This window comes from Arvicola amphibius, chromosome 13, assembly GCF_903992535.2.
Source record: "Arvicola amphibius chromosome 13, mArvAmp1.2, whole genome shotgun sequence".
Taxonomy (NCBI): Eukaryota; Metazoa; Chordata; class Mammalia; order Rodentia; family Cricetidae; genus Arvicola; species Arvicola amphibius.
The window spans coordinates 16,863,785-16,889,678 of record NC_052059.1 but is presented as its reverse complement, the minus strand read 5'-3'; the positions used below and the strand labels follow the sequence as shown (position 1 = coordinate 16,889,678).

Here is a 25,894-nt window from a genome sequence, read left to right as displayed (position 1 = left end):
AAGTTTTTTTTTTTAATGGCTATCAAATGCTTTTTCCTTTTTCTATTGAGATCATCACATGGCTTTTTCCATTTTAGTTAAAATAGGAAGTTACATTGATGTCTTAATGTTAAACTAAGCTTTCATTTCTGGAATAAACTCCATGTGGTAAAGATGAAATGTCTCTGTGTGAGACTCGGTTTGCTAAAATCTTTAGACTGCATCAGCTCGTGAGTGATCGTGGTCACTAGAGATTTTCCCCCTCACTGTAATGCCTGTGTCTGGCAATAGAGTCCAGAAAAACACTGTCCACATGAAATACATCAGGATGTCACCTGTCCTATGTGGAAGAGTCATGAAGAATTGGTATTGTGTTTAGATATTTGGTAGAATTCAACAGTCAACTTTTTTAGCTTGGGTTTTCTTTTTAATTTTAAATTACAATTTTTACTTTTTGGCTTTTCTCTACATATCTATTTAGGTTAATTTTCTATTCCCGGATTGGCTTAGAATGGTGTGGATTTTATCTGGGCCTTGGGTATAAGCAAGGCTCTGGGCAAAGCGGGGCAGTGGAATTACCTTGATTGATTTAGCCCAGAGGATCTTAAGTGTGTTCTTGACACCAGAGAGGTCATCATTGCCTGGGAACTTGTTAGACATTTAGATTCTTTGAACTTACCCTGAACCTACTGAATCTGAAAAAATCTGAAAAACAGAAGCTGCTGTATGCTCAAACAATCGTGTTTGAAGCACCAAAGAGTAAGAACAAGTGATCAACCTAAATTTACTTGGACCAGAGAGCAGCATCTGTGTCTACACAGCCGGAGTCTCTAGACAAGGAATTGGGGGAGGGGTATTACCTACCTGTGTCAACGGAGGACAGAGGAGGCGCAGGGAGTATGAAGTAGTGGACCAATGGATGCTTAGTGGATACAGGACTGTGGGCTGCACTCCAAGAAAAGTATGATGTATTGCAGTTACCGTGAAATTAACTAAATATTTTCATCTATAATGGGAGTCAGCAAAAGAGAAAATCAGCCTCACTGCCTGCTTTGTATGGCTGGAAAAGATAGGCTTTTTATGTTTTTAAGTGATGGAATATTCAAAAGAATGTGAGAATCACTGTGTGTAAGCTTTTGTTTGTTTTGAGACGAGGTCTCACTTTGTAGAGTGAGCTGGAACTCACTCTAAAGATCATGTCTGCCTGAAGGCCCAGATCTGCCTGCCTCTGCTTCCCCGATGCTGGGACTAAAGTGTACAGGGATGACGTCATGCTTCTTGACTGAATTTGGCCTGCTGTACTTGTGGGCTGCAGCAGCAGAGTTGAGTCCTTGCGGCAGAGGTTGAACCTCAAAGCCTACGATCATTGCCAGCTAGTCCCCCATAGACTCTGAGCTATCAGAATGAGTTCAAAGGAGAAGACATCTTCCACCTTCGTGGGCCACTGACACCACTCTAACAGGTGGCCGTCCTGTCTGTGACAGCAGAAGGGCAAACCATAAAGTCTGGTGTCTCAGGAATATATGTTCATTAGAATCAGAGCAACTTGGAAGGATTCTGTTAGAGACAAGAGAGATGACATTAATTTCTAGACATAAGCCAGTTTAGCTCCGGTTAAGAGAAGCTTCTGCTACTAAAGGGGGGATTTTTAGTTTCGTTGTTAAGCAAATCTCAGCAGGCATTGGAAAGTGACCTATTCTATTTGGGGATATTTGCCTGTTAAAAATGACTCTTGGGACTTTGAAGCCCTCAAACGTGGTTCCGTCTCCATGGGAACTGTTCAGTACATGCCGTTTCTGCCAGAATAGAGGTTTCTCTCTAAACTATGGCATACCTATAATGTAGATTTCTCTCTCTTTTTTTAAGGTTATATATTGGCTCTTCAAAGGTATTCCCTTCACCAGAGAAATCCCTGAGTCCTTTGCAGTGGTGTAGACATATCCTAGACAACCCAACTCCTGAGATGGAAGCAGCCAGACGCTCCCTCCGCTTCAGACTGGAGCAAGGTACTGTGAATGTGTGTGCTTTCTTTCTCCCATTCTCCTCCTCTGTCTTGGTTTTGTTTCTGGTCTGGGAGTAGACTTCAGGTGAAGAACCCTTACCCTGAAGTGCAGGCTGTTGTAGCATGCAACCTCCCTATCCTGTACTACACACAACAGTTCCTCGGTGTAGACTCTATTGACTTTCGGGACTACTTGTAGCCAGATTTTTGGCTTATAATATGGAACACATTTGTGTTTGTGTGCGTGTTTCAAAAACATGTCAGTAAAGGAAATGGATCTGTTGTCACTTTTTTACATTGGTATTTAGGGTCTGTGGCTCCATTCTACATTGAAACTGGGAGTCTTTTGAGACCACAGGACTAACCTCATTGAGGGCCTCTTTGTGTGCTGCCTCCCTGCTTAGCTGGATGCATAATTGGAAGTGCTAAGCTCCATGAACTAGGAACTAGTCCTAGTAATGTATGTAACGTTAGTTAACTGATAGAAACCAGCAGATGTGGAAGTGTTAACACACACACACACACACACACACACACACACACACGAAGTGTTAGTACACACACACACGAAGTGTTAGTACACACACACGAAGTGTTAGTACACACACACACATGAAGTGTTAGTACACACACACACACACACACACACACAGCAGAGAGAGACAGACACACCGACAGAGACAGCAGAGAGAGATGGATGGAGAGCCGTAGAAGAACCACTAAGGAAAGGAGTAGTTTGTAGTTCCTTACCTTTTCTGTGTGTTCACTAACTCAAGGCTGTGATCGGTTGGACTTTTGCCCTGTTCTTTAACCTCCCAGTGTCTGTTCATTATCTAGGAACTCTTTCTGCCCATGCACCCACTGCATCTCAAATCCTATCTGAACTTGACATCACAGGCCCTGCCCCTCTCCAGGACAAAGGATGGGTGCCTATGAGGGATGGGCAGAGGGGATCTGCATGGTGGGATCAGGACCAGTGCTTAGGCACCTGAAGTGTAGACACTGCTTCTCAAGCTCCTCAAGGATAAAGGATGAGTGTGAGATACCTGAGTGGAAGACCAGCATAGATAGAGTCTCCATCTCTTAGCTCTACGGTACTCATTCATGTTGACCTGATGTGAGTCAGTCTCTTGTATTTTACTCTCCTGTAGAGGTGAAAAGGGTGAAGTTGAATGATTTAAGAGGATTGCTAAGCCAGAAGGGTATTGGGGGACAGGGTCAGAGTTGGGGTCTTCCTGACATCAGAGATCCAATCCTTAACAGCACATAGATTCTGTACTGCTTGCTGTAATGGCTGGGTATAAGTTACTGTCAGCAGAAATCTAGCTTAAATATTTGGGGAAGATGGAATTAGGCACATGCTTATGAACGTTTTTTAGCTATTGATTTATTGGTAGCATGCTGAAGAGGGTCATAGGAACAAGGATGTACTGGAGTAAACACTGGGCATTAGTAGTGTGGTACCCTGATGTCCAAAGAATCTTTATCAGTTCTGCGTCTGCGCAACACTGATTCTCAACAAGCCAGCCAGTCCCGCTGAGTCTCACTGTCTTACTCAAGTGGTCCATGACCTCTGGTCTTACTGTGTGGATATGAATGTGGCTTAATAATTTGAAGCAAAGTCAAATGAGATTCAAGAATTATAATATTTTAACTCGGAGATCAATCAGTGTTTTTCTGCAGAGGATCATGAAGGAGCTGTCTTAAGTTTTCAGACTCCACACTCTGTGGTGACTGCAGCCATATCCTTCATTGCCTGAAAGCAGCGGCAGATTTAAGATTAAGTGACCAGAGCCCTGTGCCAATGATACTTCATTTATGGACACAGATCAGAATTTCAAGAGATTTTTTTTTTTTCCTCTCATGAGATCCCTCTCCTCTTAAATGTAAAAACAGTTTATAGTTGATATCATAGAAACAGAAGGCAGCTGGGTGTGGCCCACCACAGTCCCTGCTTCAGCTGACTGCCACAGAAATTAGGCTGATGGGTTGAGTTTTGAGAAAGAGAAGAAACTTTTAGTAAACTTAATACAAATCTCATTAATATTTTTGACCAGGTGCCTGATTATCTAATTTTGTCTTTATTGGCAGATGTGAAGTCATGAGGACATACAGTGAAATGATACATTTTTATTTGTGCTTGAGTTTATTTGAATTTTATAGCAAACATTTTAGGTAGAGAACTAAGTTTCCAAAACCAAAATCAGTACCTGACTAAATTTGTATCTCAATCTGTAAACTTCTGCTGTGAAGTTAAATGCTTTTGTTTCAAAGATCTGTAATTCCATTGTAAGATAACTTGCCAATTTGGGCTGCAACTCTGGAGTGGGGTGGAAGCATAGAGCCCCCTGGTAGCATCAGCACCTTGGATCCTACCTCTGCATTATGTCAAATACAGGTTAATGAAGCACGATTAATAAAAACTCAAGAGGCAAAAGTTGGGGTTCAATCTGAAGGTCAGAAAAGCTCAATAGCCAGTCACTGGCTCTTTCCTCTACCTGAGTCTGAAGTGGAGATCCTGCCTTTAAGAATTTCAGAATGAGACTCTGTCTGTGAGCTGTCCCCTCCCGTCTTATATTGCTCTCTAGGGCAGGGTTTAAAGGTGTGCACCACTGGGATTAAAGACAGGCACCTCCTGGTTTCTATGGCAAACTAGTGTGGCTACTGGGATTAAAGGTGTGCGTCACCACTGCCTGGTCTCTAAGACTGATCGGTGGGGCTGTTTTACTCTCTGATCTTCAGGCAAGCTTTATTTATTAGAGTACAAATGAAGTTGGGTGTTGTGGCACACACCTTTAATCCCAGCACTTGGGAGGCAGAACTCTGTGAGTTCGAGGCCAGCCTGGTCTACAAGAGCTAGTTCCAGAACAGGCTCCAAAGCTATAAAGAAGCCCTGTCTTGAAAAACAAAACAAAACAAAACAAAACAACAAAACAAATAATGCAAATGTTTATTGGATGGTCATTTTAAAATGAGCATATGCTTTATAAAATATCTCTTCGTCTTGAAAATTATTAATCATATTTCAGAAAAAATAGCTTCAAAAATTGCCTCATACTTTTCCTGTTTAATTTATTTCCCAGATGCATTATTTAACAGAAGTTGTTTGCTTTTCTGTTTATGCTATTTAAAATTCATTTCATTTGTTAGATGACTGTAGAGTTAGTTACATTATCATTTTAAGTTTCTTTTTTTAGAATTTCATACATGAATACTATAGTTACATCATTTCCACAGCTTCCTCTTTCTGCTCAGCTCTTGTGTTCCCCTACTGCTTCTCAAATTTATGACCTTTTCTTCTTAATTATTCTTCCACATACATCCTTTCTCTCAGTCTCACATGGGCTTTTGATTTTGGGTTGTGAGATTTAATTTTTCAATCCCCCTCTTTATGTTTTCTTGGGATAGCTTTCCAATCTGGCTTTTTGTCAGTTATAGGATGCATGACTATTTTTGTGGCAGGAATGCCATATCTAGGCAATATTTCGTCATCCTTTGTGTCCCACCTTGTCTTTTAGTCAGCTGCTAAAGTTGCTGAGCTAGTTTCCTTAGTTAGTTTTTTTTTTTTTTCAGACTCTAAGGGTGGACCCTGAGCCCAAGGGGTTTGATTTCTTGTTCCTGGCCGCTCCCTCTGTCCTGTTTAGCACCAGGCCTCTGTTGCCTCGATAGCTGTCACGGTTTTTACTCTTCCTCTGCTTTATTCCCGACGTTCTCCTCAGTGGCCTCAGATGTCAGGTCCCTCTTCCAGGTCTCCGCTTTTGTTGGATTGCCCCTGGAAGGAGAAAGGACAAAAGAGTAGGCAGAAGGGAAGTTTGAGAACTCGTGCAACTGGAGATGGCATTTGCTCACCTACCTAGCTGCTGGGCTGCACATGGAGTCCTGAGTTAGGTGTTTCCTAGAGGACTTAAAAGGCTCATTCCGTTCATGTCATCTCCGGGACTGCTGTTGGTGGCACGATATTGCTGTCTTCTTTCTCACTTTTTACTTATGTTCCTACTGCTTAAAAGATCATGGGTGTTTTAAAATGCTGTCCTGTTTTGAACTTAGTCATTAATGTCGTGGTTTTGCTCGTCCAGTGTCGCTTTGAGCCTGGAAACGTTAGCTGCGCACACATTTCTTGCCTTAGTTTTTTTATAAGCTCTCTGCCCCTCCCATTTTCCCTCTTTGTTCTTGGTATTCCTGATGGCTGGGTATGCAGTCCCTAGATGGATGTCAAAAATTTCTGTGTTTTCTATATGCTTTATAACATCCTTGATTTTCTTTATATTTTTTTTCTCTTGCATTTTAGGGACTCATCTTGCAAGTTGTTGCCTTGGGTTTAAGTACCTCCCACGTGTCTGGCCCTGTCATGGCCTCTTCCTTTCGCTTGTGTAAGGTGTCTCGTTTGGGTTTCGTACCTATTGGGTTTCTGTTGGAGTTTTTTTTTTTTTTTTCAGATAGCAAATCTGTGTTTGTTAAAATGAAGGGAGCAGGAGTTGGCTGTGCTGAGGGGCAGCTGGGGGGTTGAATGTTTTCCTGTGTGTTCAGAACTTACAAGCTGCTGTGTCCCTTGCACCGACTATTCCAGACCCTTCCAGCTTCTTCATGACTTCCTCACTGTGAGCTCATAATACAGAGTGCTGGAGTCCCATCTGCCACCTCGTGTTGATCTTTCTTTGTGGTGCTGTGACCCTCTCGTCAGGCATATCCTCACTCTTGGTCCTTGCTGTCCTGACATGGTTTTGTAAGAAAATTAGGGCTTTCTATTTAATCTTTCCTTTTGAAAAATTACTGGCCTCTAAGTAAAGAACATTATTATTATTTTTTTTTTTGTCAGTAGTAGTAGAGATGAAAAATTAGCCTTATGGCTCTATGTCCCTCACAGTGCAAACACTGGAGTCACGTGCGCTCTCCGTGTTTTAAAGTTCCATTAGCTCCAAAACAGCCATTTTCTTTTTTTGTGTGGGTTTCATTTCAAATGACAGGTGTCACTGTGCACTTTATCTGAGGCTTGTGCGGTTTGCAAAGTCAGTTGTATCATGTCCATCACAAAACAGACAGACAGAAGCTTGTACTTACTTTCTTCTTCCTGTTATCCTGGCACTTCCAACAAAGGGCTGCTTCTCAGGGAGCAGACATTCTAGACGGTTGGCTTCTAGTTCTTGACCTTGCTGCTTTTGGAAAGAAAGGGTACTTAAAACTTAAAGACTTAATTCATGAGAAAATGTGGAGAGGGCCTGGCCAGGAGGTGACTGAGGATATCTGGTCGACAGGCCTCTCTCTCTTTCTTCTTCCCTTGGTATGTCCTCCTTTGCCATGGGCTTCTCGGCCCTATACTTAACTGTGGTGACAGGCAGCTCTCCTGGTAAGGAGGAAACCACCCCAGCGATGTGTCTCCAGAGGCTTTATCGTGGTCTGTCCCCACTCACTTGATATTTTTCTTTCTCGAGACATGTTCTTTCTGTGAGGCCTGAGCTGACCTAGAATTCACTCCATAACCGAGCTGCCCTTGAGCTTGCTTCAGCTGTCCATCCATGCTGAGCCTGCAGGCCTGAGCTGCACACCTGTCTCCTGCATGGTTTCAGTAGGCACATTTGGCTGCCTTTCTTCCAGGATGCTCTTCAGGTTTACTGCCTTTGGGCTCCTTCAGATTCTAACTTATTAAAGGGCCACTAAGCATCTTCCTACAGCACACCCTTGACTTCACAGCTAGAGATCACAAAGCATGGAAAACTGCGTGAGTGTTTATGGAAAGTTTCTAGGCTCTGGTTTGAAACTATGATAATAAACTAATAATCTAGGACTTTTGAAGAAAATGAGAGAGAGGAAGGGTATTTTGTGAGGTGTATACTTTTTGGAAGATAGTGATGACATCATCGCTGACTTAAATATTTTGTTGGAATAATGTTGAAGGTAAAATAATCACTATCCTTTCCCGGTATCTCAAATCTCTAGTCTAGTAGTATAAAGTTAGTTGATGAATCCTAGAGTGATGTTTGTTGTTGTTTTTTTTTTCTGAGCACTGATCTCACTGTGGTCTCAGAGAAATCTGGTGCTTATTTCCCTGGTTTGAAGGTGGGCTGAGAAATGTTTGCTCTCCATTCACAGGAACTCCGTTTTGTTCATTCTTATATCCACGTCTTTTCTGAGTGGATCGAGGATCTGCACCTCAATTTTCTCTTGGATTACCAATGCTTAATACAACGTTTAGCATGTTCAAGTGTTGGCTCTTTGGTTTTCTAATCGTCTGATTTGATGCATTTAGTTTTCTTAGATGCACAAAAGAAACAGTTTTCGTTGAACATTTGGTGTTGTCAATGACATCCTGCTAATCAAGACAAAAGCCCACAAGTCATATGGCCGTGCTCATTAAATGGTAGCTCTGTGGCTGGATGGGGTTTAAATCTGTCTCGCTCACTGCTGTAGCCTTCTCGCTTGCTAGAGTAGCTGCTATTGCGTGGTAGGCGTCGAGCACTAATTACTGAATGGGTGAGTACGGTGGGGGAGTTTTTACCTAGTGACGTGTCTCAGCCTTCTTCGGCTCCTAGTGAGCTTCCAGCGTCTCATGTGGTAGGAAGGAACACCGAAAGGCATCATGGGGCTAGTAGAATGAGTTCAGGGGCGCTGGTGATGTGAATTAACTCTGTAAACTGTGAAGTGATGTGAACACACAGACGTTTCTGCCATGCGGGTCTTCATTTGTCAGGACTTGAAGCTAGCACACAGGATTCGTCTTTGTGTGGTTGCTTGTGCTTCATAGAGGAAGTGTCGTTCCCTTCTGAGGGGTGGGATCTGTGTATTTCACACATAGGCATCATTATTTGAGTTAGGGTTTTTAATCTGAAGGGTTTTAGAGGGATAGTTTGTTTAAACATAGTGGAAAATTCAAAGCCCTTCTTAGTCTCTCCCTTTTCTTCTGATTCTTCTTAGGACTATAGGTACAAGCTGGGCATCCCTAACCTGAAAAAATGGTTATAAAGTACTCTAAAATGGGGGGGGGGGAAGCATTGAAAGCTAACAAAATGTTGCAAGTAGAAAATTTCACGCTGTGCATTTTATTTCAGGCGTGAAATTCTTCACAGTACTGTATATGACCACCTTTAGTCTGCTATGTACAAAGTGTGTATGAAACAAATGAATTTTGTATTTAGACTTGGGTCCTTCCTATCTAGACTAAGATCTTCCATGAATTAAAAAAAAAATGTTCAGATTCCATGCATTTCAGATAAGGATAACTCAACCCATTTTGGAAAGGCTTTTCTGTCTCCCACCCTTTTTAAATGCAAAACCACAAGGAACTCTGGTAGTCAGGGTCCACTCACTTGATAGTCCGAATTGGAATAATGATAATGTAGAGGTTTTGATAAATCCATGTCGTGAGGCTGGGATGTTAACCAAATAATGATCAAAAAGCTTATCTAAGTAATTTGAAGCGCCCAATATGTGGCTCACTTAATTTGGGTCCAGTTAATAAAAGCTTATCTGACTTAAGGTGCTCAGATGTCCAGCTGAATCAGGACAGGTCACATCTGAGGCATGTGAGTGTCGTTTTCACAGACAGTGCAGTCCGCATGCACAGTTACCGTCCTTGGTGGCCACATCTCATTTCCCTTAGGGTCGTAGGCTGAGGAATGTAGAGACACTGGCCTCTGTTGGGCTTTTCCTTACACCTTTGTGTGAGGCTTGCCTCCCTTCTTTGCTCGGTTGTTCCGATGCTGTGTTAATTCCCGACTTTACTCAGACAAGCAGAGCCTTTGATGTGACCCAGTGATCTGAAGGTGGCCTTTTCATTTGTATAAGCCACACAGATTGAACCGAGCCATTAGGAGCTTATCAAGTATCTGTCTCCTGGAACCTGCCCAGCGTCTCCTCGCATGGCCCAGATGTTATCCTTGCCGGCTCTGTTTCAGCTCTTGAGGTGCTCTGTCACATTTGGAGCACCGAATTAAAACTTAGCAAGTAGAGTTCATTTTAGGTAAGCTTCCCAAAAAGATTCTTTCTTGTAGGAAAAAAAAATAATTTGAGATCATGCTGAGCATTTCGTACAGAGCAGGGTCTCCCGGCATTTGCATATTTCTGTGTGCTGATAATTGAAGACACATTGCCCCAGCTGTAGGATTCCATCGTGTGCTTGCTCCGCTGCTGTGTTCAAAATAGCCTCCATGCTTGCGTGTCAGCTCGGGCCATGCTTTAGTACAGTAAGTTACACATTACCTAGGACTGGGCCTCTCATCAACCTGCCACTTCAACCCATTCTAGCCAGCAACCTGGATACACTTGCCAAATATCCTTAGGCAACCCTACTTTCTTTCTTTTTTTTTTAAACCAATTATATGTGTGTTTTGTGGTATTAATTTTGTCTTGCGTTCCCACCAAGGTTAGAAAGATATTTATTAAAATAACAAGAAACTCATGTCAATGTAAAGTAGTTGTTGCAGTGAAATTATTATTGAGCTTTTATCTTATTACTTATAAAGAAAAATAAAATCAATAGTTCCACCAAAGTTGTGAGTGTGTGTGCATGTGTATGTCCGTGTGTGTATATGTGTGCATTTGTGTGTGTGTGTGTGCATGTGTGTGTGTGTGTGTGTGTGTGTGTGTGTGTGTGTATTAGGGGTTGAACCTACACCTGGTGTGTACTAAGCTTGTGCTGCATGTGGTTTCTGTGTCCAAGTCCCCCACATTTTTTTCCTACTTTTATGCTACTATGATGATTAAATTATTAGAGTGTGGTATTGAGAACTGATTTCTGTCTTAGTTGTTGTTTTGTTGCTATGACAACTCTTTTCAAAGAAAGCATCTCATTGGTCTTGCTTACAGTTTCAGAGGTTTAGCCCTTCGTCATCATGGTGAGTAGTATGATAGCATATAGGTAGACATGGAGAAGTAACTGGAGCTGTACATCTGGATTCGAAGCCAGCATGAAGAGAGAGAGCTCCTGAAACTGCCTTGACCATTAGAAACCTCAAAGCCCACCTGACTGACACACTTCCTCTTACAAGGCCACACCTACTCCAACAAGGTCATATTCCCAATCCTTCTCAAGTGCCACTCCCTGATAGCTAAACCTTTAAATACACGAGCCTACTATAGTGGACAATTTTATTCAAACCATCACCATTTGCCTGAGGCAGGTGTGAGCCAATGCACGTTGACTATGGGAGGCTCACACACAGTTCACTACTTTGTTTGTGAGGAACCAAAACATCTATGGAATTGCTAGATAAGGCTCTACGTTTAAGTCACTAAAAAGACAAAGGGGAAAATTCCTAGAGGTACTTTATCATCACCTTGTTTTTAGAGGGTAGACTATGTTTGCTACAACTCTCGGGAGCTTTCCATCTATGAAATGCATTATAGTGTGATGATCATATGCGTGGTTCACTTCCATATTGTACACCATGGTCTTATCACTGTCCCCACAGACTTGCTTGTTTCCAAACAAGAGCACACTAGCTTGAGGATACTGGTGTAATTTGCTCGACTCTAGAAACTAGCCCATGTCAAGATATCTCCGTTTAGATCTCTGCCCATTTTTAATTGGGAGTAACATGATTAATTAAAAACCCAGAGACAGAAATTGGGGTTCAACCTGAAGGTCAGAAAAGCAAAACATCCAGCTGCTGGCTCTGACTTCTACCTCAGTCTGAAATGTCGATCCTGCTTCCAGGAATCTGAGAATGAGACTGTGAGTGAGAGCTGTCTTCTCCCGTTTTATATTCCTCTCTCGTGCTGGGATTAAAGGTGTGCACCACTACTGCCCAGTTTCTATGGCAAACTAGTGTGACTACTGGGATTAAGGGTGTGTGTCACCGCTGCCTGGGCTGTAAGGCTGATCAGTGTGGCTGTTTTCCTCTCTGATCTTTAGGCAAGCTTTATTTACTAAAATATAAATGAAATATCACTACAGTTAGGTCATTTGTTTTCTTGCTATCTAGTTTCCTGAGGTCTTTATATATTTTGGATATTAGCCCTCTATCACATGTGTAGTTGGTAAAAAAAATATTTTTCCTTTCTATATGTGGTTGCTTTGTCTGAATGATGGTGTCCTTTGCCATGCAGAAGCTTCTCAGTTTCATGAGGTTCCATTTATTAATTGTTGTTAATTAGCCCATGCTAATGGTACTCTGTTCAGAAATTCTTTTCCTGTGCCAGTGTGTTCAACACTGTTCCCCACTTTCTCTTCTTTAGAGTTTAGTGTGTCTAGTTTTATGTTGAGGTCTTCCATCTATCTGGAGTCAAATTCTGTGCAGGGAGGTAAGTATGAATCCATCTATATTCTTCTACATGCAGACATCCAGTTTGACCAATGCCATTTGTTGGAGATACTCTCCTTTGTCCACTGTACATTTTTGGCCTCATAAAAGAAAAGCAAAACAGGTGTCCATTGGTGTGTGGATTTGTGTCTGAGTCTTCAGCCCAGTACAGTAGACCAACGTGTCTGTTTTTGTGCCAACAGCATGGTGTTTTGCTACTATAGCTCTGTAGTACGATTGAAATCAGGGATGGTGAAATCCCCAGTAGTTTATTTTTCAAGACTGCTTTAGCTGTCCTGGGTTTTTGTGTTCCTACCTGAAGCTAAGAATTGTCCTATCAAGATCTGTGAGGAATTGCATTAGAATTTTGATGGAGATTGTGCTGAATCTGTAGATTGCTTTTGGTAGGATGGCAGTTGTTACTTTGTTAATCCTACTGATCCATGAGCATAGGAGAGGTTTCCATCTTCTGATAGCTTCTTCAGTTTCTTTCTTTAGTGACGTGATTTTTTTATCATACAAGTGTTTCACTTGCTTGGTTAGATATACCCCAAGATATTTTATATCATCTGGAGCTATTGTGGAAAGTGTTATTGTCCTGATTTCTTTCTTAGTCCATTTTTTTCTTAGTTTATAGGAAACCTACTGGTATTTGTGACTTAATATCCAGATACTTTGCTGAAAGTGTTTATCAGCTGTAGGGGTTTTCTGGTGGAATTTTTAAGGTCACTTATGTATACTATCATATCATATGCAAATAAAGATACTTTGACATCTTCCTTTCCAATGTGTATCCCTGTGATCTCCTTCAGTCTCTTACTGCTCTAGCTAAGACTTCAAGTACTATATTGAATAGGTATGGAAACAGTAGACATCCTTGTCTTGTTCCTGATTTTAGTGGGATTGCAGATGTTATTCAGTTTTCTTGTATTTGTTGAGACTTGCTTTGTGTCTGAGTATGCTGTCAATTTGATATTTGTATCCATGAGATACAGATAAGAAGGTATATTCTTTTGTGTTTGTGTGAAATGATCTGTAAATATCTATTAGGTTCATTTGGTTTATAATATCTGTTGACTCCAGTATTTCTGTTTAATTTTTGTCTGGATGACTTGTCCAATGGGGAGAGTAGGGTATTTGAGTTTCCCACTATCGTATGAGGGTCAATATATGATTTAAGCTGTAGTAGTGGTTTTTTTTTTTTTTTAACAAACTTGGGGTGCTTTTGTGTTTGGCGTATAGATGTTAAGAATTGAATTGCCATGTTAGTGAATTTTTTCTTTGTGTAAATATATAGTGTCCTTTCCTACCTCTTCTAATTTATTTTTGTTTGAAATTTATTTTGTCAGATATTAAAATGGCTATACCAGCTTGTTTGTTCTTAGGTCTATTTGCTTGAAATATTTTTTCCATCCAATTTACCCTGAGGTAATTTCTATTCTTGATGTTAACATGTGTTTCTTGGATGCAGCAGAAGGATAGGTTCGGTTTTCTCATCTATTTTCTTAGTCTGTCCCTTTTTATTTGAAAATGAGACCATTGATGTTTAAAGATTTCAGTGACCAATGAGTGTTGATTCCTGTTATTTTGGTGTGTGTGTGTGTGTGTGTGTGTGTGTGTGTGTGTTTGTGTATGAGAGAGAGAGAGGGTTTGCTGAGTATGATACCCCCTGTGTGTGTGTGTGTGTGTGCACTTCCCTTATTTTGACAACTCCATTAGCAATATGCTCACTAATAATAAACCATGTAAATCTGAACCCCTAAGAAAAACTATAAGATAGATACATGGGAATATCTTGGTAAAAGTACTTGGTAATTTATTGATGCCTACATGTTGAGGTTAATATCATTCCAGAGATAATGCTGAAGAGCATCCTCTGAACAATCCCTTGTCCTCTCTGTGGTTAGCCATTTTTCTTTTTTTCCACTGTGGTCATTCCAGACCTTTGTTACAAAACGTTAAAGGGGTAGTCAGTGGAAGCGTGCTTGCTCAGTGTGTGCAAGTCCCTTGGTTCAGTTCCCAGCGCTGAGAAATAAATTCCAGACCATTACTGCATAAGCCTCTTTATGCTGGCCTCTCTCTGCCTCCTCACAGTTCCACATGACCCACATTCATCCTCTCTGTTCTTCTTTCCTTGTTTCCAAGGCTCCCCTTCCAAGGATGTTCTTCCCTCTCTGCTCCATCCCTCTGGTTAGCAGACTTACCTTCTCCTTTTTGCATGTTTCCCTTCCCCTTCTGGTCTATTCTCTTCACTCTGTGAATGCACAGATGTTTTTACTCCATTTTCTCTTTATCCTTGAGCCCCCTCATAGCTCAAACCACATTTCTTCTTACTTTTGTAGTCAAGCTGTTTTTAAAGTTTGTTTCCTTCATCTCCTACCTGTTCGATCTATTAGCATGAGTTTCTCCCTTTTTCTCTATAATTTGTTTTCACTAGGGTTGAGTTGACTTTTCCTTAGTCCTCTTCTATGGGATTCCTCTGTGACAGCTTTTTGTTTAAAACATAAAATTAAAAAATGTAATAGCTCCCACATGAATCCTTCTCTACCAGTCTTTTTGTCTTAGACCAATTGTTTCCTCGAGCCTCTTGCATCCTTCAAGGTGACATTTCTCAGGTTCCTTGACTGGTTCTCCATAGATCTAGTCTTTATCTTTACCCTTTTCACTCTGTAGCCCAGAATGGACTGGATCTCAGGATAATCCTTCTGCCTTAGCCTCTCAAGTTCTTGGATTATAGGCCACCATCTTGGCTCCATATATCCATTCTTAATTATTCTTCCCCTAAATCCCTTGTCTTTCCCCTTGTTACTCTTCAGTGGTGAGTACATTTTGCCTATGGTTTCCCCTTTACCCCACACCTGCCTGTTGGACTTTCCTGCCTCTGTGGTCTTGCTGCCCTTCCCTGCATCTGTCTAACTGTACTGAGCACCATCATGTGGACCTGTTCAGTGACCACCTCAGCTCAGCTCAGCTTTATCTTTGAATTCAGGGAGTGTCACTCATGTTCTTTGTTTCAGTGGATGGTGTGACTGTTTGCTTCCTTTCTCTACTCCCATATTCCATGGTTAGTAAATGTCTCCACTTCAGCACAGAGACACCTCATTGTACCTATTCTGACCAAGTGTTCTGAGCATGCTTTAGTGAGGACCACATCTCTATATCTGCTGGGGAAGCCTCCTTAGTTACTGTTCCAGCCATCAGTCTGTATGTCATTTCGTCCATCTGTGTGGCTGTCATCACAAAATACATATCTAATTGTAGTGGTCTCCTTGTCAAAGTCCGGTTCTCACTGTAGGTACATAGCGTGCATGAGACAGTATCTTCCACTCTAGCGGTGTCTTTAGGAGCAGCTCTTCTCATTTGTGCCCTCGGCCTTGGCCTGAACATTTGCCTCCCTAGACTGGAGACTTGGCTTTCCTGCTGCTGCACTTTCTAGAATGGCATTTTGGCACACAAAGGCTCCGCCCCCACCATGGTCCCACCCCTTCCATGGCACCTCCCCTGCCACGGCCCCGCCCCTGCATTGGCCCCACCCTATCATGGTCCCGCCCCTGCCATGGCCCCGCCCCTGCCATGGCCCCTTTATGCCAAGTCTTCTGTTGGAACCTCTGCTCCCTGTCTGAGCTTTGTTCCGACTGCACTATCCAGTTTGCTTCACTGCCTTCCTGCCTTGCTTTACTTCCCTGCCTGTCGGCTTCTCTTCTGTCATAGCTACTATTTAGAAATTAGAGTGGGAGGGAGGGGCGAACATCCCCCGTATTTTCTTCCTCTCGGTGTCTGTAGCATCTGGTCCTTTCTAGTGTGATAGTGGGTGCCTACACAAGTGAGGGAGAAATAAGTTTTACAAAGCAGGTGGGAGCATAGGGCTGGGCATACTTCCCAGTGTGAGTGGGGAGCAGGAGAGTCTGCAGCGTGTGTCTGTGAGAGAGAGATCCAGCAGCCGCTAGGAACTGACCTGTGTTGGTTTCTGTATCTCTTGGCAAATACTGAATGGCTCTGAATGTGTTTTGTAAATATTGACGGTCTGTATCATATTGTAGGCTTCCTTCCTTCCTTCCTTCCTTCCTTCCTTCCTTCCTTCCTTCCTTCCTCCCTCCCTCCCTCCCTCCCTCCCTCCCTCCCTCCCTCCCTTCCTCTCAAAGTCACACAGGACTCTGCCTTACAAAGATTGACATGACAGTTGACCAGCCACACAAGGCAAAAAACATAGGAAACGACAGAGATTATACGTATAGCTATTTGAGAAGAGAGACCATGAGCCAAGAGATAGAAGGTCATTATGTACTTAGAAAACGAGTCTGTGTAAAGTTTAGTAAAATTTGCTGATAAGAGTTTTTACTAAAATTGTTAGTCTGGAGAGCCAGCTCTGGGCTGCTCTAAAACGCCTGTATTTGCACCACAAATCGCACCCACCTGGAGCCACACTGACACTAGGTCACCTGATTTCTTTAAGGGGTCGCTAGGAGACTGCTGCGGTAAGAGTTGGCACAGTGTCTGCACGCTGCAGCTTTGCCTGTGCATGTTATTGCAGTGATGGGGCAGGGATAGAGATCAGGGCTATGCTCAGAATAAACGTGAAGCACTGAGAGACACCCTTGGAGAGATCAAAGGTCTTTCCTCCAGGGCTTCTTCACCTGATTAAACAACACAGATGCTTTGTAATGGACAGCAGTGTGTGTGTGTGTGTGTGTGTGTGTGTGTGAATCCTTTGAACAGCACTGAAGTTCTGAACTTGTGAGAGATTTTAGAAGATGTTGACTTTTCAAGATTGAGGAAACCCTCTTAGCCTTTTGTGTGATTTGCTGCCAACTGGTTTGTGCTTTCATTTTAACTGGGCAGCCCAAAATTTTTCAGTTACCCCAGACAATGACTCCCTGCTAATTTTTGCAGGTTTGTTTCCCCAGTCACAGATCCTCACCATTAACAAGATAAAAATCGTTAACAGCGAGTCACAAGTTAATCCCGGTTAAGTTCAGTGATTTAGTTGTTGTGTTCTGCAGGCTTTTCCCCTCACCAAATCTATTGCTGGCTTGAAATATCTTGTTATACTTACCTCTGTCTTCAGAGACGTTAAGGAATTGGATAAAATACTGTAGCTGTTAAACCAGGAGTGGTAAGATAGTTTTAAAGTCAAGAGATATGAGTCAGTTTCCCATTTTTAACATTATTAGTGTGTGTCGTCTGTTGCTCCATTCCCTAATGGCATAGGAGCTTCTAGAGACGCTTCTCTCCACGTGAGGGAAAGTGTGAAAACAGCTGTCAAGAGAGCATTTGATGGCATTAGTTGCTTCCTTTGTTATTTGCGTGTATGGGTGGGGTGGCTCTGTGATATATGCTATGTGTGCACTTGTAGAACTGTGGAGGCCAGAAGAGGACATCAGATCCGCTGGTGCTGGAGTTAGGGTGCTGGGCATGGGTGCTGTCCCTCAAGCTCAGGTCCTCAGGAAGAGCAGACCCCGCACTGTCCCCCCCTGCACTGTCCCCCCCCACACACACTGTCTCTCTAGCCATGGATGTCTTGGTTTTTGAAGTCCCAGCTTTGTGTAGAGCCGACCTCTGGAGGATCATCACAGAGGCTTTAATTAGATCATGCTTTTCGTTCATGTGAATTAGGTTACACTGATTCTTCAGTTTGATTTTGATAATGTGCACAGACTTGTATTCAATTAAATCTGAATCGTCCCTGTATTTTTGTATGTTTAGGCAAAGCTGATTGAAGGCAGGTAGGACTATCTATGTTTCTGGAAACTTCTCTGTCATCCACACAATAATCCTTTGCGGGTGGGAGGCAAAACCTTTAAGTTCTTTCTGAAAGTGACCATTGTCCACCACCCTCCTGTGATTGTCTTACTGTCATCTCTGCAGGACTCACCTAGGATTTTTTTCCTCATAGTTATATACAATAAGGTAGAAGAATAATTTTGTAAATATCCATTTTTTTTTAAGTTTAAAAGCTCTGGAGATGCACAGAAAATAAATGAGCCAATGACTAAGTACATCTGACTTTTTCTCCAAAGAGTTTAAATTGAATGAAAAGCACAGCCCATAGCATCTCCATTTTTTTTTCTCACAGATAAACCTTTCCTCACAGTAGTGGTAAAGGAAAATTGTAGTGGAGTTTGTCACCCATTCTCTGCCCTGGTAAGATTGTCTTCCTCCTCTTAGGGTCATTTTGGGCATCTTCGAGTATCTGACAAGTTAACATCTTCATATTAAGACAGTCAGCTCTGCTAGCTGGGTGTGATGGCATCTGTCTGTAATCCTAGCACTTTGGACATAGAAGCAGGATCTCAGGAGTCAAGGCCAGCCTCAGCTATGTAGTAAGTTTGAGGCCAGTGTGTGCTGTATGAGAAAAAACAAACAAAATTAATCCCAAGTTAACAAAATCAGAAATATTATTTGAATGAAGATATAAACTGCCCCTTTTAAATGTCCTGTCTTGTTAGTTACGTATAAAAGTCTCTGTTGCAGCTCTTTAGCTCCACAGAGAGGAGCAAGGAGGAAGCCTCTCTTCCGCCTGCCCCTTGCTCCCTTTCCCTCTCCTCCCCATCACAGCCTTGGGCACTAATAGAGCAACATTGTTAGGAGAGATTCTGTCTACAATAATTCTACTCCCTCTCCCTAAATGCCAATTGCTTGCTGAAGAACAATCCAGAATGCTCTTTCTTGCAATAGATGCTATTTGTGTTCTTAGCTGGGGTCTTGCTGTCATAGCCACAATAACTGTGCCATTGTGCAGGGAGGCTGGGTCACTGTAGTTATTGTGCAGAATTACGAACGCTGTTTACTTGTGATCTGTTGTCCCCTGCATCTGTGGGCGAGAACACGAAGTCATTGTGGTTTGCCTGGCGAGCGATCAAACTCCTATAAAATACCATTGTCTGTTAAGCAAGTTAGCGGTCACAAAGAACTATTGACTTTGCCTTTTCAGTATAGAATTTGTAACGGCAGACACCCAATAATAGAGACTGGAGATTGTAAGGCCAGCTACCCGTGTGTGTGTGTGTGTGTGTGTGTGTGTGTGTGTGTGTGTGCTGCGTATTCTCTGCAGTTCTGCAATATATCTGGGGTCAAGTCAGAGCCAAGGTTCCTAGGGCCCCTGTCCACTCTGACACAGAGCGAGAATTGCTGAAGCCCAGACACGCAGGTTGACTCGGGGCATGATGGACCCATGTCACTTAGGACCGGATCTCATGGCACTGTCTCCCAGGCAACCTGAGGATTCTGAATGTTATTGTAAATATAGTTGCTTTGTTGCCTTTTTTTTTTTTACCTATATAGAAAATAAAACCACATTTATATAATTAAAGTCACATCCAAAGACTCTGGACTGAAGGAAGGGGAAGCAGTGTGCTCTTTTAAATGATTTTGGTGGGATTTTCAAGGCCCTGCAGAGTCCTGTGTTACAGCTCACCATTTGCTTGACTTCCCACATCCACCATTTCTCCCCATCCTGCTGGCCACATTGAGCAATTTTCAGCCGTGGGTGGGTGCTCATTAGCGCCCACCTTAGAAAGGCCCCGGGAATGCCCTTCAAAGTTGTCAAATGTTTAGGCTGACTCTGTTTCTCCCTTCTTGTTTCTGTGTCTGAATAATCTCCTTTGGGAAAGTAAACTCTGACCACCGTAGTGGCTTGCCTGCCGTGGCGATGACTCTGTAAATGTTTGTGGCTCAACCAGGGATTTATCATGTGGGGTCTTTTCCATGAGCTTAAAATTAACAAGGAGGGGGTAATTTTGAGGGAAAGAAACCAGTTAGGATGCTGTGTGTGATAACCGAAGAATTTGATGCTGTGTTGATTATTAGCACAATTCCTTTACGGTTTTCCAATTTCACATCAAAATATCAATTTGATAGTCTGCTTTTAAAAATTGCATGCACACCGTTTGTTCTCTGCAGAAAGTCTGTAGAGTCTTATAAAAGAAAGGCCATCACTGGCCATCTCTGCCACTGTCATCTAAGTTTGCTGTCGTGATGTGTTGGTGGGGACAGATTTCTATGGCCTGTGTACCACTTCACCAAAGCTCATCTGAAACCCAAAGGCGTTGGAGCACAGCAGGCCTTATGAGCTTGTCTTGCAATCCAAATACAATTTTCTACATAAAATTAAAAAAAAATAGATTTATCGAATTTGTATGAGTGTTTTCCTGCATGTGTCTGTGTGTGTCACGAGCATGCCTGGCGCTCACAGAGGTCAGAAACTCTCCAGAACTGTGTTCAGAATGACTGAGCCACCATGGGGGCACTGGAAACACAAGGTCTCTACAAGAGCGACAAGTGCTCTTAATTGCTGAGTCATCTCTCCAGACACATTTATATAAAATTCTTTGATCAGTATGTTCTTAAATTAACTGCATTGAAGTGAACAAAGCAATTGTTTAGGGCTCTAAATGGTCAATATTAAGAACAAGTCCCCAGACTTCTAGAAACTTCAAGTTTTTTTATTCTGGCTTTGACCTTTTGGTATTGTTTGTGATCAGAAAACACTTAATTTTTATTTGGAAATGGAAATTTTTTCTGATGTACAAATTTGAATTTTCCCTTTTATACACTCATATTGACTTTCATCGGACTGAGACAGACGTTCTGTTTCTCAGTGGTTGTGTGAATGGGGCCTCCCTCACTCAGAAATGGCCCGGTTTTTCACATTTTTCCCTTGGATAAATGGAAGTTGGTTAAAATATGAAAAGTTGCTTTGTTTTCCTTCCTTGAAACAGTGTCCCTTTGTCCCTCGGATGGGCCGGCGCCTGCCCGCGCGGAACTAACCTCTGTGCGTTTGCTTCTTCCGTGACAGCGAGCCGATGGTGGAGCGTCTTCTCCTCACCTGCCTCCCTGGCTCTCCCCTATAGTCCCGTTGCGAGACTCAGCCCTTATAGCAATGGCATTAGCACTCCCAGCTCCTCTAAAACCTCCAACAAAGCAATACTAACACCCGAAAGAACAGGTAATATTTCAACTTCCTGACAAGCTGCTTGCTTTGCTACTTAAGTCACAAAACGCAACTCACAGCATCAGCCATGGGGATCCCGAGAGTGACCTAGTGTCACGGAGGCGATGCCACAGGCTTACTGGGAAGAAAGCGCATACATCCGTGTGCTTGCCTACTGCTTGGTCTCAGCCATGCTTGGTAGACCATCCGCCCTCTATAGCAAATGCCCAGCATGGATGGGTTGTGAATACAGGTTAGGTAGTTTTGTACTGATTTTAAAGTCACGTGACTTTATGTCATTTTTCTAAACAGTCTGTGTTTTCTGTTAGCATTTTAAATCCTGGCTTCAGGAGAAGGAATGGTTGTATTGGATTGTCACAAGATTGGTCTCATGGTTGCCTTTCTTGTCTCAGCACTGGTGCGAATCTGACCCACAATGCTCTTTCATCTGGCTTGCTCTTGCTTGCTTCATTTATCTTAACCTATGGGTTACTTTTCACTGGGTCTCAGCAAGGCGCCCATGATTACTTACTGCTCTAAATTATGACGTGTATATGTTTTTACATAAATGTGTCTTTTATGCATGACCTTTTCCATAAATGATACTACTGTGTCTGCCCACTAAAAATTGACTAGTGTTAAATTTAATTGTGAAATATATAATCAGTTGTTGCCAGAGACATATTCATTTGATTATCAGTTAAAAGTGTGCATTGTGTGTATATATTTATATACATATGTATGCATGTATGTATACTCAAACACCACACCCTTAGAGTTGGGCATTAATTTTTTAGTAGACAGTACAGGATGATTATGTTTTCTTTCTACAAGTTGTATTTTAAAAGAGAAAACAGTAAATTACTTCATTCTTAGGAATTATGAACATGTAAGATGTATTTATTGTTTGTCAAATGGCAACATGTCAGTCTTTTTGTGATAGCATGTAAGCAAAAGTGCCACTTGTATATGAATTATAGCACATGCATGCTTACCATTTTCCTAAATAATAACACATTTCCTTTGTGTTTTAGGTTACACCTCCAGGGGCTCCCCTCTCAGTCCCCAGTCATCCATTGACAGTGAGCTGAGTACTTCAGAGCTGGAAGATGATTCTATATCCATGGGATATAAGTTACAGGACCTCACTGATGTTCAGATCATGGCTCGCCTGCAAGAAGAGAGTATGTTCTTTCTAACCAAGGGGCATGAGGTTTCCACTTAGACTTTCAGTGATGGGTGGAGTCAGGCAGTCAACTGGATTCTGTGTTCTGTGTCACCTTCCTCTGTGGTTGGAAGAGTTCCATGTCCAAGGGCTGAAGAATATTGTAGGCACTAGGCATACTCTTGGGGTCACACTGATTCTTGGAGACCATAGGCATTCTTGAACATTTCTCTCAGAGCAGTAGAAGTATGTGTTCACATAAAAATCTATACACACACACACACACACACACATTCTCAGCATCTGTGTTTGCAATAGTCTTTGTCAGTTACTTTTCTCTTGTTGTGGTCAAACAACATAACCACAGGCAACTTAAGGGAAAGAGAATTTACTTTTGCCGATAGTTCCAGAGGGTTGAGAGCCCATCATGGCTTGATGGAGGCATGGCAGCAAGCAGCAGGCATGGTGGCAGGAGAAAGAAGCTGGGAGATCACATCTTTAGCAACAAACTGGAAGCAGAGGGTGAACTGGATTGGGACGCGGTTATGAACTCTCAAGGCTTGCCTCTAGTGAAGTACTTCCTCTCCAGCAGGGCTCCCAGCTCCTAAATGGAGACAGAGCCTCCAATGGTGACTGAGTATCCAAATGCCTGAGCCTAGGGAAGACACTTCTGCGCTCCATCAGTCTCTAACCGGACTGTGTTTAGATGCCCTTCAGCAGTGAGTGGTTGAATAAGGGTGATGTGTCCATATCATGGAACAGTACATCCACAGCCAGGAGCTGGCGTAGAGAGGACATCTCGGGTGGGCTCCAGGGAATCGTGAAAGTGAGAGCAAGATACACAAGAGATGGTGTGCAGTGTGATGCCGTTTGTGTACCATTTTGACATGATAGAACTTTAGAGACCCAGGACGTTGGTGGATGGGGGTGGGGCTGGGGTCTTGGAAAGGAGAGGGTGGCAGACGTGCTTCTGAAGGGTAACACAAAGGATTTCCATGGTATGGAACTGTTCTGTTCTATATATAGTTTGAATGGCATAAACGCCTGTAGCTGGTAAATTTATAAGTACTTAATATTAACCTGTACATACATAAAGGAAATGAAAAGCTGAATAAAATGAGTAGATTATATCACTGTTAATACGTTGTTATGCTAGTCCATAAATTTGCAAAACTGTTGGGAGCTCGGTGAAGTGATAGTATTATTTTCTGGAACTTTGTGGGGCTCTATAGTGATCTTTAAAAAGTTCAATTAATGCCTTAGTATGTTTCGGGGTAAATAACTGAGGGGCTTCTAGAAATGGAGCACTTTATTAAGTGTCAGTGTGAAGTACTTCAGAGACACTGGTACTATATGTCAAGGGCACAAGAAGATGTAGATCACAGAACCGGGCAAAGCTTGTTTTCAGATTCTCTTTTCAGGCCAGTGTAGTGGAAGTAGTTAAACATACAAATTTCTTACTTTTACAATTAGTCAAGAGTACTGTGAAAAACTAGGTGATACTTACGGAGGCTTTAGCAAGATATATGTTGAAGATCAAGGTGATTATTTTGTATCATTAATAGTAAATTAATAGTAAATCATTAATAGTATCATAAATAGTCTAAGTGTGGAAAATAATTGGATGTCAGTTTCAGTCAGATATTAAGTAATCCCAAAGAGATAGACAATGTTAAATACTGAAAAAGTTGCAGATTTTCTTCTTTTTAAAAGTCATTTTGAAGATGACCTAAGACCACTGAAGCATTAAAACATTACCAAAGTATGAAGGAAATACTAGCTTAGTAACCTAAAAGAATACAGGAGTTGTGACCTTGCCAGACAATGTTTGCACCCCAGGTTCTAGAGGGTACAGGTTCCTTACTCTGTCAGGGATTAGTTTCTTTATAATTGTTCTAATCACAGGGAACTATAATTATAGCGAACATTTCTTCCTAATTCTGTTTTTCTATTTCCAAACTTGAAAGGGGGTAATTTGGAGAATAGTGTAGGTAGTTGATGTGGGATTTTCCTCTGTACCATTGATTAATAAAGAAACTGCTTTGGACCTATAGCAAGGCAGAACTTATGTAGGCAGGGAAAGCTAGGTTGAATGCTGGGAGAAAGAAAGGTGGAGTCAGGGAGAAGCCATGTAGCTCCCACTGGAGACAGACACCGAAACTTTAACGGGTAAGCTACAGCCACATGGCGATACACAGATTAATGGATATGGTTTAAATTAATATGTAAGAGCTAGCCAATAAGAAGCTAGAGCTAATGGGCCAAACAGTGATTTAATTAATACAGTTTCTTTGTGATGGGGGCTGAGCAGCAAGGGACCAACAAGCGGCTCTCTCCTAGTAGAGGTGGTGATGTCTGCAGTCATGGCAGGTAGGTCTGCCCTTCACTGGAGGTGGGGGTATGTTTTTTTTTCAGTGTTGACTGACCTAACATTAGATATGTGTTTTGTAGATAAATGTATGTTTTTGTTTGTGTTGAAGGGGGAGATTTAATAACCGGAAACAAATTATGGTGTACACTTGTTTGAGTAATTTATTATCATTTTTAAAATAAAAACATGAACTGTTTGTTTCAACCAGGTCTCAGGCAAGACTATGCTTCCACTTCAGCATCCGTGTCCAGACACAGCTCCAGTGTGTCACTGAGTTCAGGAAAAAAAGGGACATGTAGTGATCAAGAATACGACCGGTACAGCTTGGAGGACGAGGAAGAATTTGATCATTTGCCACCACCTCAGCCTCGCCTTCCGAGGTGTTCGCCTTTCCAAAGAGGAATTCCCCACTCACAGACTTTTTCCAGCATCCGTGATTGTAGGAGGAGCCCCAGTTCCCAGTATTTTCCTTCAAATAATTTCCAGCAGCCACAGTATTATTCACCTCAAGCCCAAACTCCAGATCAGCAGCCAAATAGGACCAACGGAGGTAGGTTATGTCATACCGGCAACACTTCGTTGGCAGGTGTTTCTCGGATCTAACTTCATCCTAATCAGTTTGGTCTAAATTACGTCTAAAATTGACCATCTTCTAGTTATGTCTCAGCTTTATAGATTTCTGACCTCAGGAAGACTACCATGATGATCCCACCTCAGAATCACACTGAGGTGTGGAGACCTTTTTGTGTATTTGTGTGTGCACAGTGCGCACACACACATGCATGCACATGTATTCGCTGAGGTTAGAGGTCAATGGCTGCTGGCTTCATTAACTCTCCCCCTTATTTTTTGAGACCGGTATCTCACTGAATCTGGAACTTGCTGCTGTGGCTATACTGGCTGCCTGACAGGCCCTGGTGCGTCTGTTTGCTTTCCTAGAGCTGAGATTATAGAGATTCTTTTTATTTGGGTGCTGGCGGATCTGAACTGAGGTTCTCATGCTTTGTGGTGCCTGCCTTTTACTGACTGAGCCATCTCTCCAGCCCCTGAGTGTGGAAATCTTTATGTTGCTGTTTGTCCTACAGTTTGTAGGGTGCAGCCTGAGGACTTCATGGCTGAGCTCCATGTAGTTGAAGGTCCCGTGTTGCATTCATAACGTCAACAGCCTCTTACTGTGGGCTTTAGCGCAGACTGATAGGAAGTGTTGAGGCTT

At 42.3% G+C, this 25,894-nt stretch overlaps 1 protein-coding gene across 2 annotated transcripts in view; it reads left to right on the top strand.

Moving 5' to 3' along the window:
• The window catches only part of Slain1 (SLAIN motif family member 1), a 42,355-nt gene that overhangs the window by 4,607 nt on the left and 11,854 nt on the right, over positions 1 to 25,894 (top strand). Inside the window, exons 2-5 of one of the 2 annotated variants that reach the window (XM_038310526.1) lie at positions 1,846 to 1,985; positions 21,011 to 21,160; positions 22,180 to 22,329; positions 24,890 to 25,231. In XM_038310526.1, coding sequence (XP_038166454.1) covers positions 1,846 to 1,985; positions 21,011 to 21,160; positions 22,180 to 22,329; positions 24,890 to 25,231 — 782 coding nt within the window. The remainder of the gene's footprint in view (positions 1 to 1,845; positions 1,986 to 21,010; positions 21,161 to 22,179; positions 22,330 to 24,889; positions 25,232 to 25,894) is intronic. The other variant, XM_038310527.1, reaches the window with a different exon arrangement.